The sequence below is a fragment of the Brachyistius frenatus genome, unplaced genomic scaffold (genome assembly GCF_029030835.1).
Source record: "Brachyistius frenatus isolate BFR_SWC_R1_liver_20210118 unplaced genomic scaffold, ASM2903083v1 Contig_166, whole genome shotgun sequence".
Taxonomy (NCBI): domain Eukaryota; kingdom Metazoa; phylum Chordata; class Actinopteri; family Embiotocidae; genus Brachyistius; species Brachyistius frenatus.
The window spans coordinates 524,495-536,788 of NW_027210765.1; the positions used below are offsets into that span (position 1 = coordinate 524,495).

General features: G+C 42.4%; 1 protein-coding gene and 3 non-coding genes across 4 annotated transcripts; all 4 read right to left on the minus strand.

The window, feature by feature from the left end:
- Positions 1 to 2,144: 2,144 nt before the first annotated feature.
- Positions 2,145 to 9,061, minus strand: snx15 (sorting nexin 15). Its single transcript, XM_069717014.1, has 7 exons — positions 8,833 to 9,061; positions 8,116 to 8,272; positions 7,447 to 7,562; positions 7,046 to 7,325; positions 6,770 to 6,940; positions 5,504 to 5,701; positions 2,145 to 2,811 (listed from the first exon to the last, which is right to left on the minus strand). Exons 1-7 carry the CDS (start codon positions 8,929 to 8,931, stop codon positions 2,672 to 2,674), a joined length of 1,161 nt encoding a protein of 386 aa, XP_069573115.1. The 5' UTR covers positions 8,932 to 9,061; the 3' UTR covers positions 2,145 to 2,671.
- Positions 3,333 to 3,414, minus strand: trnal-aag (transfer RNA leucine (anticodon AAG)). The gene has a single exon. It is a non-coding gene; the product is annotated as a tRNA-Leu (tRNA).
- Positions 6,091 to 6,172, minus strand: trnal-aag (transfer RNA leucine (anticodon AAG)). The gene has a single exon. It is a non-coding gene; the product is annotated as a tRNA-Leu (tRNA).
- Positions 9,062 to 10,500: 1,439 nt separating the features above from the next.
- trnam-cau (transfer RNA methionine (anticodon CAU)) lies at positions 10,501 to 10,572 on the minus strand. Its single transcript has one exon. It is a non-coding gene; the product is annotated as a tRNA-Met (tRNA).
- Between the last annotated feature and the right edge of the window lie 1,722 nt (positions 10,573 to 12,294).

Consider the following 12,294-nt stretch of genomic DNA (forward strand, 5'->3'; position numbering starts at 1 on the left):
ACACACTCATGTGCACCCACACATGCTGCAGATCCAGTTTTTGGCATACACACTCACACACCAACAGCTGCCCTCCCTGTCATACATGCACACGTAATGCACCATGTATGGTACTAAATTATGCACAAATACACACACACATACACATCTTTCTTTTGATCTCTCATGACAACACAACCACACAGACAACCACACAGACACACACACACACACACACACACACATACACACACACAGAGGGAAGCTATTATGCTCTCAGGCTGGAGTGTTTTGATGGTATAATTGCAGTGACCAGTGAGGAGAAAGAGACAGAGGGAGGGGTGGAAAGAGGGATGGGGATGGAGGGAGAGGAAAAAAGAGGAGAGTGCTGACACTCTCAGCATGCTAATGTTGTGAGGCTCTACCCCCCCCCACACACACACACACTCTCCCCCCCTCACCCCAACCCCTCCTCCTCTCAGTGATTTCAAACCTCTCCTCTCTCCCTCCCTCCAACTCTTTGTCTCTCCATCTTCCTCTCTATCTCACATCCTCTGCCTTTCACAGGTGGAGTGCTAGAATGAGGTGGGGGGGGACGGGGGGGGTGGAGGTAGAGAGGTGGAGAGATGAGCGCAAAAAGAGGGATATGTAACAGGATGGAGCAATGCTATCTCTTGCTTTCTCCACCATCCCTCCATCCACTTCAAGCTCCCCACAATGGTCAAAACAAAGCATGCAAAAAAAAAAAAAAAAAAAAAAAAGAGGTACAGAAAATAGAGGAAGAGGCAGGGTCCATTTTTTTCCATCCCTTCAACAATGGAGGGATGATCTCTGTTTATTCTCTAATCGCATCCCTTCTTTTTTCCCTCTCCTCTATCCTCTCTGTTATCTCTCACTCCCTACAACCCCTCATTTTCTCATCTGCTGAGAGGAAGGGTAGCCTTTTCCTCTCTCCGGCCTCCCCCTCCTCCTTTTTTTTTGTCGCCTCTCCATCTGTTTGTCCTTCCAGTCCTCCGTCCATCCCTCTCTCCTCTCCAGAGAAGGGATTCTGCTGTATGGCGGTGAGCTCTTTCCTCTTTTCTCCTCTTTTTCGCGCTGCCACTTCCTCCTCTTTTTCCTCAACTAACCAACCAACCGCTGTCCTCTTTCATACAGTGTTGAAAATACCAAAACTTAACCTAATAAAGCTGCTAGGTCTGATTCAAGCATACACATTGAAACCATGATATAAAGAAGTATTATGATGCACAAAATATGCGTGAATTAGCACAATATGTTATCTGGAATACATGTAATGTATATTAGACATGGTGTAAATTACTGCTTTAAAACATCTTGTAGCTATTATTTCACCAGTTGTAGTGTAAAGCATGGAAAAGGGAGCCCAGCGGTATGGGAATAACCATAAGGTGGGCTAAACACAAATCAGTAAACAAAAGATAGCAGCGAGGTGAATTATGTGTCAAATGTATATCATCCATTTAAAGGTCCATTTTGCAGCCGTCGACTCTCTCGTGTGTTTCCTACGGTACATTTACGATGAGAAAAAACAGAACTAGTGGCAGCTGTTTTTATGAGTGCTGCAGCTGAAGGCAGAAGAGCTCATCAACTGTCAGGTTGTAGTTTCTTCCACAGTTTATTGCTTTGTGCTTAAAGTCGCCCAGCTGAGGAAAACAAGTGCCGAAGATGAGTTATAGTTCCTATCCAACAGCCAACAGTGCCTCTCAGAGGCACTGCCTCGTTACTGCAAATATGCAACAATGCAAAAGAACTACTGAGCTACGTTGAGCCATTATTGTGTACTTACTGCAACGAGTGACTTAGACTGACTATCTGAAATCACTACAGAAGCTGATTTTAGATTACACCATCAAAGCTTATTGAATGGTGTTCCTATTCTATTCATTGTTTTTACACCTGACAAACACCTCCAATTGGAAGCTTATTGCCCTTGTAAAGTAGAAGTGTACCAGCAGTTCCTGTGCTACAGTAGCATGATATCATTTGCCGGTGAAAGAAATCATGTGCATTTCTGTTCTACATGTTGAGCAAATGAATCTGAGCAGCTGCGTTTAAAAGAGTTTTACTGACCTCTGTTGGTTGGAGCAAACTGCCTTTCAAAATGTAACCAAGGAAACAGCATTTCTTTTTGACTTAAATTAAAATCATATTTATTAACAAAACATTGTGCAAAATGCAAATCACTGATATACATAGACATTAATGTATTCAAGAAACATTGTAAAAACAAGATAGAGAGAAATGTAGAAGGATTATTTGTCCATTAACAGTTACCTTCAGTTTTCATATTTAGATTTTATAAATCACATATTTTTCACTAAACAAAGGCAACTAAAGGAGAAGTCTACAGTGTAGTGTGTACCTCAGGAGTATGTGTTTATATGTGTGTGTGTGTGTGTGTGTGTGTGTGTGTGTGTGTGTGTGTGTGTGTGTGTGTGTGTGTGTGTGTGTGTGTGTGTGTGTGTGTGTGCGTGCCATAAACAGTAGTAGTTTACCACCTCGATGTGATTGTATTCGGGAACGGCGTGCTCAAAATGACCAGATGTGCACATGTGTGCGTGTCCACTGTATTTGTGTGTTTTCGTGAGTATTCCTATGACTTTGGGTGACTTACGTGGATTCCACAACCCTGAGCTTCTTTGTCTTTGATTTGTTTTTATATGTTGTGCGCCTACGGGCGCTGCGCGTGTGTGTGTTCAGGCGTGTGAGTGTGACTGGGTGAGGAGTGCCTGTCGACCAACAGCTCAGCGTGCTTCAGATACTGAGCTGTCCTTCTCATCACAGACTCCCTGCGTACCGGATCTGGGTCTCCTGAGGAGACACAAAGTGATGAAAAAGATTAGTGTCATTACTCAATAGTGTAAATATGTTGCTATTGTCTTAAAACGGCGTGCAAAGGAGATGGGAAAAGAAAAGCGGTGTGATTCTGAAACGTTTCCCTTCTAATAAGGAAAAAAAACTGATTAACTAATTGAACAATTTAAAAGTCCCATATTGAAGGAATTCTGACTTCCAGTTGTTTTTTCGATAGATACTGGGAAAAGTGGCAAATGGCTCACTCCACGTAAAAATGCACAGAGCCTGTATTTGTGCTGTTTGGACTTCTGTAAGTTTGTGATGTCACAAACTCATTCATGTCAGCATGGCCCACTTTTTTTTTCTTTTTATGCAAAGGAAAACACATACGAGGGAGGGAAGACAATTGGACGCAGGTGGACAGACAATCAGACAAAGATGAGAAGACAGGACAGGATTCCCACAGGGTTCCCAGAGAACAATCACAGTGAGATTAAATCCCCCCCAGAAAGCTGTTGAACTGAAAAACTCTACATTGGCAGCGGTGGGATTCGAACCCACGCCTCCAAAGAGACTGGAGCCTTAATCCAGCGCCTTAGACCGCTCGGCCACGCTACCACATACCATGCCTGTCAGACATGTAATAGGAGAGGGTTGCCCAACGTCACCCTTCTGGATATCGGTTCATAGTAACCAAAGACAACCCATTACAGCGTCAGACACATACTTGTGTTGGCCTGTGTGGTTAAGTTTACAAGTTGCTGTTTACAGTAGCTGTGACAGCAGACAACGTTTCAAATATCGATCTTGTTGCTGCAAAGAAGCAACAAATTCTAAAAATGGATTCCTCATTCCTTGTGTGAAAGTTTTCATCATCAGTGTGTGAATGCTCGAGTTATAGCCACACACAAACATGTTTAGTGAGGCCACAATGACCTTTGACCCATGACCACCAAAATCTAACCAGTTCATTCCTAAATCCAAATGAATGTTTGTGTCTCTATTGCGGGGGGGGGGGGGGGGGGGAATCAATACTATGTACTCAGAGGGGAAAACTGCAAATAGTGCACTTACACGTACATATTAATGTCCAGTCAACATTTTGATATCTGCACATACTGTTATGTCTACGTCTACTTAAGCTGCCATTTGTGACATCAGAAAGGGCATTAAACGTCTTGATTCATGTTTCTGACTGACATTGTCACCACTTGTTGCTTTCATTTCTTAGAACTGCTGAAGAAGAACTGGAAGTTGTCTTCCAGAATCTTTTGGAGGTGTTTCAAAGTGCCAAAAAGTTCATAAAAGTGTTGTAGCTTAACAAAACAGGCATCTGTGACTGCTTTAAATTATTTTTTAAATCATACTAATTCAAAACAAAGGCCTACTGTGTGCACAGAAACAAAGTAAAGTCACTTACAACTGCAATTTTGTATAAAACTAATCTAAATTACTCCTCATTCACACCACATTTCCCACAAACCCCGTGACTCCCAATTTTCCGGTTGTTTCGGGGAGCTTGCGTGCGGTTTGTTTAGATGGTGAGGGGAGCAGAGCAGAGCCGTGCTGATTTGACATTATTTTCGATAATAAAGCAACCACTGTTGTTGGAAAGACTACTTTATGCTCCAGCAAATATTAAGGAGACATCTTGAATTTGCATTAATTATTGTGATCGCAAGTGTCTGTTGTGTAAATACCTGAAACAAATATTTTTGACAATCGAGTGTTTAAATTCCAGATACATGCAATACATGTCCAGACCAGCTATTAAACGAGACAATGGCTTAGCAGATGTGAAGCAGTATGGAGGACAGGTGAAATGTCTCTGGGGATCTATAGATTGTCTGAAAGGTGACGTGTTTCATTCAGTGCTTTCACACAGAAAAAGAGACTTTTTAAGAGCACGTCAAATCTTTAGATGAAGAGTTTTGCTCGGCAGCGGTGGGATTCGAACCCACAATCCCCCAAAGAGACTGGAGCCTTAATCCAGGCCTTTAGACCGCTCGGCCACACTACCTCATACATACCTTTCCTAAATGGACAATAGCTGCGACTGACCTGACGAGACACCTATTAGCGGTGAACAACAGATTTATGTCCACATAACACATCGTTGACCCTTTCGAAAGCAGGACTGTAAATTTTGATTGAAATAGCAGGGTTGATTTTAAGATGAGACCACATGCTGACATCCCATATTTGATTTGCTGTGCCTTTTATTTTCCCGCATGTGTGCAAGTGTGGGTATCAGCTATTTACACTGCATTCATCAGCACTGAAAATGTGTAGTGGCTGAGTAAATAATGTCAACACAACTGTAAACACTGAGGGGACTGTATGATTTTGATCTGCACCATCACGCAGACTGTCGTTTTTGCATTTGAAGACGTGACTTCATTGTCTGTCGCTATAGCAACAAAGCTGGTTCACAATTCATCCAGTAATGGACAGGACAGAGTGCATTCAGGTAAAATGCTATATTTAAAATGGACTCACATCATTGCATGATAAAAGTAAGTAGAGAGAACCGATAACAGTGCACTCATCTTTTTTTTTTGCTGTTTTCCGAGCATGTGGTTCTGTGATCAGTATTTTTGGGGCTTATATTTATTACTGGAGTGTTGCTGAACTAAATACTCCCCTCTCTTCATCTTTATCCATCCACCCATCCATCCTTTTGTACATCCGGGTCAGTCTTACTCACCCTGTACTCCAGTGATCAGTATGTCCACCGCTGTCCTGTATCCACGGATGGCAGAACTAAACTCTCCCTCCTTCTCCCGCTTCATGGCAGCTGTCAGCTCAATGGCTGCTTGGTTCAAGTAACCCGTGTCCCCTCCATCTAGACCGGACGGTGGCAGGGAGAACAATTCTGAGTGGTCAGTGGAGGAATTGGATCTGTCTGAAATGGAGAGAAAAGGAGATGTTCTATCTGAGAAAGGAGAACATTTCCAGCAGGTTCAAAATAAATTCCATTTCCTATTTGTAACAATCAAAATACAATGTCTTAAAATGCGTCTGGTTCCAGCTGCTTAGATGTAAAAAAAAAAAAAATCTAATGCCCTTTGGCTGATATAATATTTTTGTGGAAAGTTTCCGGTTTGAGACTACTGGTTGAACAAAACAAGCGCAATGAACATGTCATTTTGATATGTGAATAATTATATCTGAGTGTACTAACGGAAAAAAATGCAATTTGAAATACAGCGTTGGGTTGCAGGCTACAATCACCGTGAGGAACAGGTGGCCTGAGTCGTGTGATAAGAAAGGAACAGATTGAAAACTTTTCACTGGCAGCGGTGGGATTCGAACCCACGCCCCCGAAGAGACTGGAGCCTTAATCCAGCGCCTTAGACCGCTCGGCCACGCTACCACTCACAACAAAAGAACCACTATCAGAAAAATATTTCAATTGGGTGAATGAAAAAAAAGTATCCCCAAAAAAATAGATACTAAGGAAGCACTAACTATATGCTCCATTTTATTGTGTCTTTATTTATTTTTGATTACTATTTTTTTTTATATTATCTTACCAGGTCGATTCAAGAGAGATAGACGTTTGACTTTCATATTATATTACACGGCATACGGTCACAATGTGCTAATATCAACTCTATGTAAAGCCAATTAGCCTCACTGCAGCCTGATCAATACAAGTAAGGGAAGTTCAATCAGGAGGCCTCAACATTATTAAACATTGCTTATCATACAGATACTCTCATCCATCAGACATCCATCTTTGGCAGGAAGTTCTGCGATACTAAACATGGGAAATATTAAAACAAAACAAAGCCAGAGTAAAAATGTTAAATGGGGAAGGGAGATTATGTCAAAGTGTTGATTTATTCTTTTAGATCAAATTACCCCATAGAATAACCAGTCTGTTCTAAGATATTAGAGTAAGAGATGTGGGAGCAGGAAAAGCAGTTTTACTGTATATGATTCAAATTCATATTTATTTACACATCACCTTTGTAGCAGGGATCAAAGGCAGCCAGGTCATTATCAGTTAATGGCGGAGGACATTCTTCTTTTGGGGATGGAAGCTGCTCTTCTGCCACAGAGTCGAACAGCGAATCAAATTCTTCCTGGGTCTCTTCTGATTGGTGGTTCCTGGCTGGGGATAGGTACGGGGATGGAACTGGAGGTGGAAACATGGACCAAAAAGTAAGAAGAAGGATAAGAATGACTTTTTTTTTTTTTTTTTTTTTAAAGCACACACCCATACGAATTCTGGCAGCGGTACCTCTGTCGTCGAGTTCTACGTCGCTAAGCTCCTCTCGCTCCTCCTCTCTCGGTGATCCTCCGATCTCGCTGTAAGCCTCGGCTGCCACCTCTGGTTCTCCCACCTCTAAGCTCAGGTTGTTGCCCAAATCCTGGGGTAACGTGGGCGCCTCCCTCCCTTCCTCTTCTTCAGCGGGCTCACAGTCTGAGGCCCTCCGCTTGGGGAGGGGGATGAGAGGCGGCGGGAGAGGCCCAGCGGAGGACAGAGGGGTGGGATCCAGAGGCCTCGTGACCTCGCCGCCCTGAGAAGAAGTTGGACAGGAAGGAGAGGTTGTGGGGTAGAAGGAGGAAGGGTCCAGAAACCTAACAACTCCTGGTCCAGCATGTGTGTTTCTATGTGTGGCTATTACACATCTGGTTTACCCTGAAGAAGTCCTTGAGCTGTGGGCTGTTGTAGAGAGCAGGGATTGTGGTGGTAAATAGAAGCATCGTTTCTGCAGCCTTTCTCCTCTCCTCGATCACAGCCTCGTCAAACCTTCCTAAAACAGAAGCACACAACATAATAACACATTTAAAACGTATATATGGGTTGTCGTTGCAGATGATGGTGCTAAAAAAGAATGAAAAAAACCGACAGCATAAATAAACATTCGTGAGGCTGTAATAGAGGAAGTGGTGTTAACAATAATGAGGTTTACAACTGCTGCCACTCTTTGTCAAGCAGTTTGTCTTCAGATGCAGCAAGTCAGCTTTGATTGACTGCCATCAAGGTGAAATGATGCAGCTCCACTCTGTTGGTGCCTTTGCAGTTGTAAGTTAGTAACGACTAAAAAATTCAGCCACGTGTTGAGAAGAAATGTCACAATAATCTGGAATAAGCAGATCGTCACCAGAAATGACTTAAAACACACTCAACAGGCCGATTGCATAAAAACACTATAAATCATTTGAGGGTAAATTAACAGTTCTGATCATGTAAAGAAACGCCAGCAGACTACGATGATTTACTTCTGTCATTCATATATTCCCCACAGCACATTACGCAACCCAATTCAACTGGGGATGTTTACGGGTCGGTCTCCCGTCTTTTACCGAAAACTTGAGCACGAGGAAAAGGCGGAAACTCCTCCTGCCTCCTGAACAGGTTCCTGTGCGTGTAGGCCAGCTCGCCGTGGAGCTTCTTCAGCTCCGAGAACCTCCTCCACACCACCACTTCCTTCACATCTTCTGGATGACACTTGGACACAAACTGCAAACCACAGAGGAGAAGAGAAGGAGGGGTTTGTTTTTAACACGTATCAAAGTAGAAATCAATGGCGGTGGTTTCGGGGGAAAGGTTTTGAGAGGTATTGTTTGTTGATATATACGAGTGAAGGAGATGAAGGGCTCATCGTAGCTGGATTCTCTTTGACTTTGTGCGCCACGGGGCGTTAATGTGGTCATGGGGGTGCTCACCAGCTCAACCACATGTTCCGTCTGTATCACCCCAGCGATCACCGGGCACCACTGCCTCCGATAACAAAAGGCCCATTGTATATGTATCTGTGTCTGGGCCTTTTGTGATTTCACCGTGTCATAAATCGAGGAACAAAACAAAGTCACTTCGCTACTTTAAACTGACGTCACTGACCAAACCGGGGGTAAATGTTACAAAACACGTGTTATGTATTCAAATCGAAATTCAACAAAGCAAAAAAAAAAATAAATAAATAAAAAAACAGCTACAAGGCACGGTGACATAATCGCAACTAAAGTTAGCGTTTCAATTCAAAGACAATGTGGCCGAAGAGAGATGGAGAGTGAACTGACCCTCGCTGCTACTTTGTACTCGGTGTGGCCCTTCTCGTGTGCGCGTGGCTCGGTAACGGTGAAAAAGCGATAGTATTCTTCTTTGGGTTTCCGTGACATGTCAGTTCTCGGTAATAACAGGGGGGGGGGGAAACGACGCGTTTTCTAGCGGACACAGAACAGATATCTGGAGCTTTGACGGCGAGCCGCTCTTGTTGTGACTCTCCAGTCCCGCTTCTCTCTGTAGATGCATTAATTTCCTGGTTGGTGACGCGGGCGAATGCGTGATTACGTGATTACGTCTGACAGAAGCGACGTTGAAGTAGCTTAGGTTCGTTTTCTCCTCTCTTCTCTCTTCTCATTTAGGTTAGTAGATGTTTAAAATTCACCAAGGCTGTGATAACATTATTCCCAAAGTATTGAAGTCAAGTTTTGAGTGAGCCTACTTGTACTTTACTTGAGTATTTCTATTTGACAGTGCTTTATACTTCAGAGCCATATTTCAGATGTTTATGAGTTGTTAACAGCTCCACCAAATAGTGATTTTTTTTTCCCCTCTAAGCATCTCCAGTATAGTTCTTCACCCAAATACTTATAAATAAAGTTCAATTACATTTGAATTTGGCACCAAAGTATTAAAAAAAAAAAAAAACTACCTTCAGTGTGACTATAATTTGAATCTTAAAGAGTTTCTGTTTCTTTTAAAACTTTACAAAAACAGAGCCAATAAAATGACATGACAATAAAAAAATTTGTGCACACATGAAGCCATAAACATTTATAATGTCACTCGGACCACCCGCTCTAACCTATCTCGATTTGTTTTCTTGTCCACATCTTTATTTCATCCAAATTAAAATTGGTCACTGACTCTTCAAAACTCTCGTCTGAGAAATGTAGTGAGCAGTGGAAAACTCCAGGGGGTGCTCTGCGGTCATGGATTTAGCCTCTACGATTTTAACAACACAGCTTTTGAAACAACTTACGTTTTTTTTTTTTTTTTTTGACAACGTGATACTTTTTCCTCTCACGTGAATCTGTGTTCATACTGCATCAAATAAACTGACAATGTGAAGTACATACGCGTCGTGGACATGCCCTGTTTGAAACAATAGAACAAAGAATGCAACAACAGACATCAGTACAAAGCGGAGGAAGCTCCAGCTGTGCATATTGTGCAACGTTCCCCTCCACCATTAAAACTCTACGATATGATAGATCAATGGCCACAGGAACATGCTGCACAATATCAATTTGATTTTTTTTTTTTTTTTTTTTTTTGCCTCATTTACTCATTCACAGACTGACAAGGAGCACTGAAACTGTTAAAATATTCAGAGGATCCCCGTGTCATGTGTTTTTATGTGATGCAGTTAAAGCCTCCAGTTCAAAGTTCAGTGTTCACGATTCCCTGCGCTGCTCTCCTCTCTGGTAATTGCCTGTTAAATTGAAGGGAAAACGTGCAGCAGACACAAATGAGGTAAATATTTAATGAGATGACCAGTTAGTCCGGTTTAACATTTACCTACGAGCCACTAAACAGGCTCAACGACAGCAGCAGGTCAAACAGTATTGTGCCCATGCTGCAAGCGTTCATGTCCGCGTAAAGCGTCTTTTGCAGATTTTTTTAGAAAGACACGTCGAACTGTGTCATAGGTAAACGACATGGAGACAATATTACAGTCAAAATAGCAGAGGATGGTTTCGATCCATCGACCTCTGGGTTATGGGCCCAGCACGCTTCCGCTGCGCCACTCTGCTCAGATGTAAAGCCACGCTGCAGAAAACCCTCATCAACCGCGAACAGAGCCGTTTTACATTCTCCTCACAGAAAGGAGCGTTCTTACATAATGTGCGGCCATTGTTGAAAGGAGGTGATGGTAGTTCGAGAGGCTCAGAGGAGGGGAGAGAGTGGAAGGGAGAGAGAGAGAGAGAGAAAAAAAGGCTGTAACAGGAAAGAGGGAGATGTAAAATACAGAAAAGAAGTACTCTAATAGAAGCTAAGACTCATTTACCTTAATGTGCTGTAACCAAGGAATACTACATAAACTCTTCACGTGTTAACAGCATTATGTGTGTTCTTTTTTTGTCTTCTATGTGTTTGCTTCGTCCATATTATCGCTCCATTCATGCCCAATCATTAGTGATGGGGCCTTGAACAGGCTCCTCATTGTCTCAGAGTGAAAACTAGGCCACATGCTTTTCGACAGAGAAAAAGGAGAACTTAAAAAAAAAAAAAAAAAAACGGGAGGAAATACTAATGGAAGAGGCAGCAGAACAATTTATGAGCAGTGGGTTAATGTGCACCTGCAAAATATCAGTGGTACAAAGTGACTCAAAGTCCAAGTGCAATCTGACATGATTGAATGCACGTGTAGAGCAAGAACTTATGAAATGTGGATTCTTCTTTTAGTCCAATACGTCTACACTTTACAGTCTGCAGGAAGCTAAAATATATCATCTTTCTACATGTCTTGTTGGGTGTGTTTTTTTTTTTTTTTTTTTTAAAGAAATGAAAGCCTGGACAGAAATCTAACCTGTAAAATGAGACTGCTCTTTGCAGTGATCCTGAAACAATGAGATGAAAGCTCTGAAAAGTGCTTAGCCAGACTGGTCTGAACTGGTCCACGGTCTGCTCTGCTGCTTGTTTTTCCTCCAAGCTCCCGCTGTCTTGCAAAATAAACTCTCTCACAAGGATCAGATGAGGATTTATAGTGAGGCCCTGTGTGTGTTTGTGTGTGTGCGTTCATGTGAACGTCCCTCCAGCCCAGATGAATTGCTCTGAGCTTTATCTGTATTTCAAGCACAGCCTGGTTGTTTTTTTTTAAGTGACTTTTGTGCTCTGTAAACTCATTGAGAATACACTCAATGAATGAAGTACGTCGCACTAAATTTGTGTCTCACCTGAATGGCATACTCGGATCTGATTGCACAACATTTTATGACATGTCTCTGAAACTGTGACCCTGAACCACGAGTCCTGTCTGCTTGTTCGGCTCCCGCCTTAGAGAACACAGACAAATTCTGCAGCAACTTTCCTCTATTTCCTTTCTCTGTGAGTGTGTGTGCAGGCTTACAGACTCAGACTGTGATACTGTCCGCTCCTCTCCTGCCAAAGGCATAAACAAAGAACACAGGCCCCACAACAGGACAAGTCTAGGAGTGAATTATTAGGGCTTGAGCGCCGATGCTGCAAAAACCATATTGTTATTCAAGCGATTACCATTATTCTCCGCATGCACGAAATTCGGTGGACATGTGTATCACACCGAGATGTACAAAAAAGTTCCAACGCAGCATTACATCAACTCAACAGGAAGTCCGCCATTTTTAATTTAGTCACCATTTTGGTGATTCACACATGTTGTACTTTAACAAACTCCTACAGATTTTGTCGGACCGACTTGAAATGTAGTCTGTGCACTCTTAACATGTTTGGAATTAAAAGTTATCAAAAGAAATAGTTTTCGTAGATCAGTGTTC

Bases quoted from the DNA above. Each gene is read 5' to 3' on its own strand.
- snx15 (XM_069717014.1), bottom strand. From the start codon at position 8,931: ATGTCACGGAAACCCAAAGAAGAATACTATCGCTTTTTCACCGTTACC. The intron at 8,273-8,832 runs GTCAGTTCACTC...TGTGGTTTGCAG, and splicing joins AGTACAAAGTAGCAGCGAGG to TTTGTGTCCAAGTGTCATCC. The intron at 7,563-8,115 runs GTAAAAGACGGG...CTTCTGTTTTAG, and splicing joins TCCTCGTGCTCAAGTTTTCG to GAAGGTTTGACGAGGCTGTG.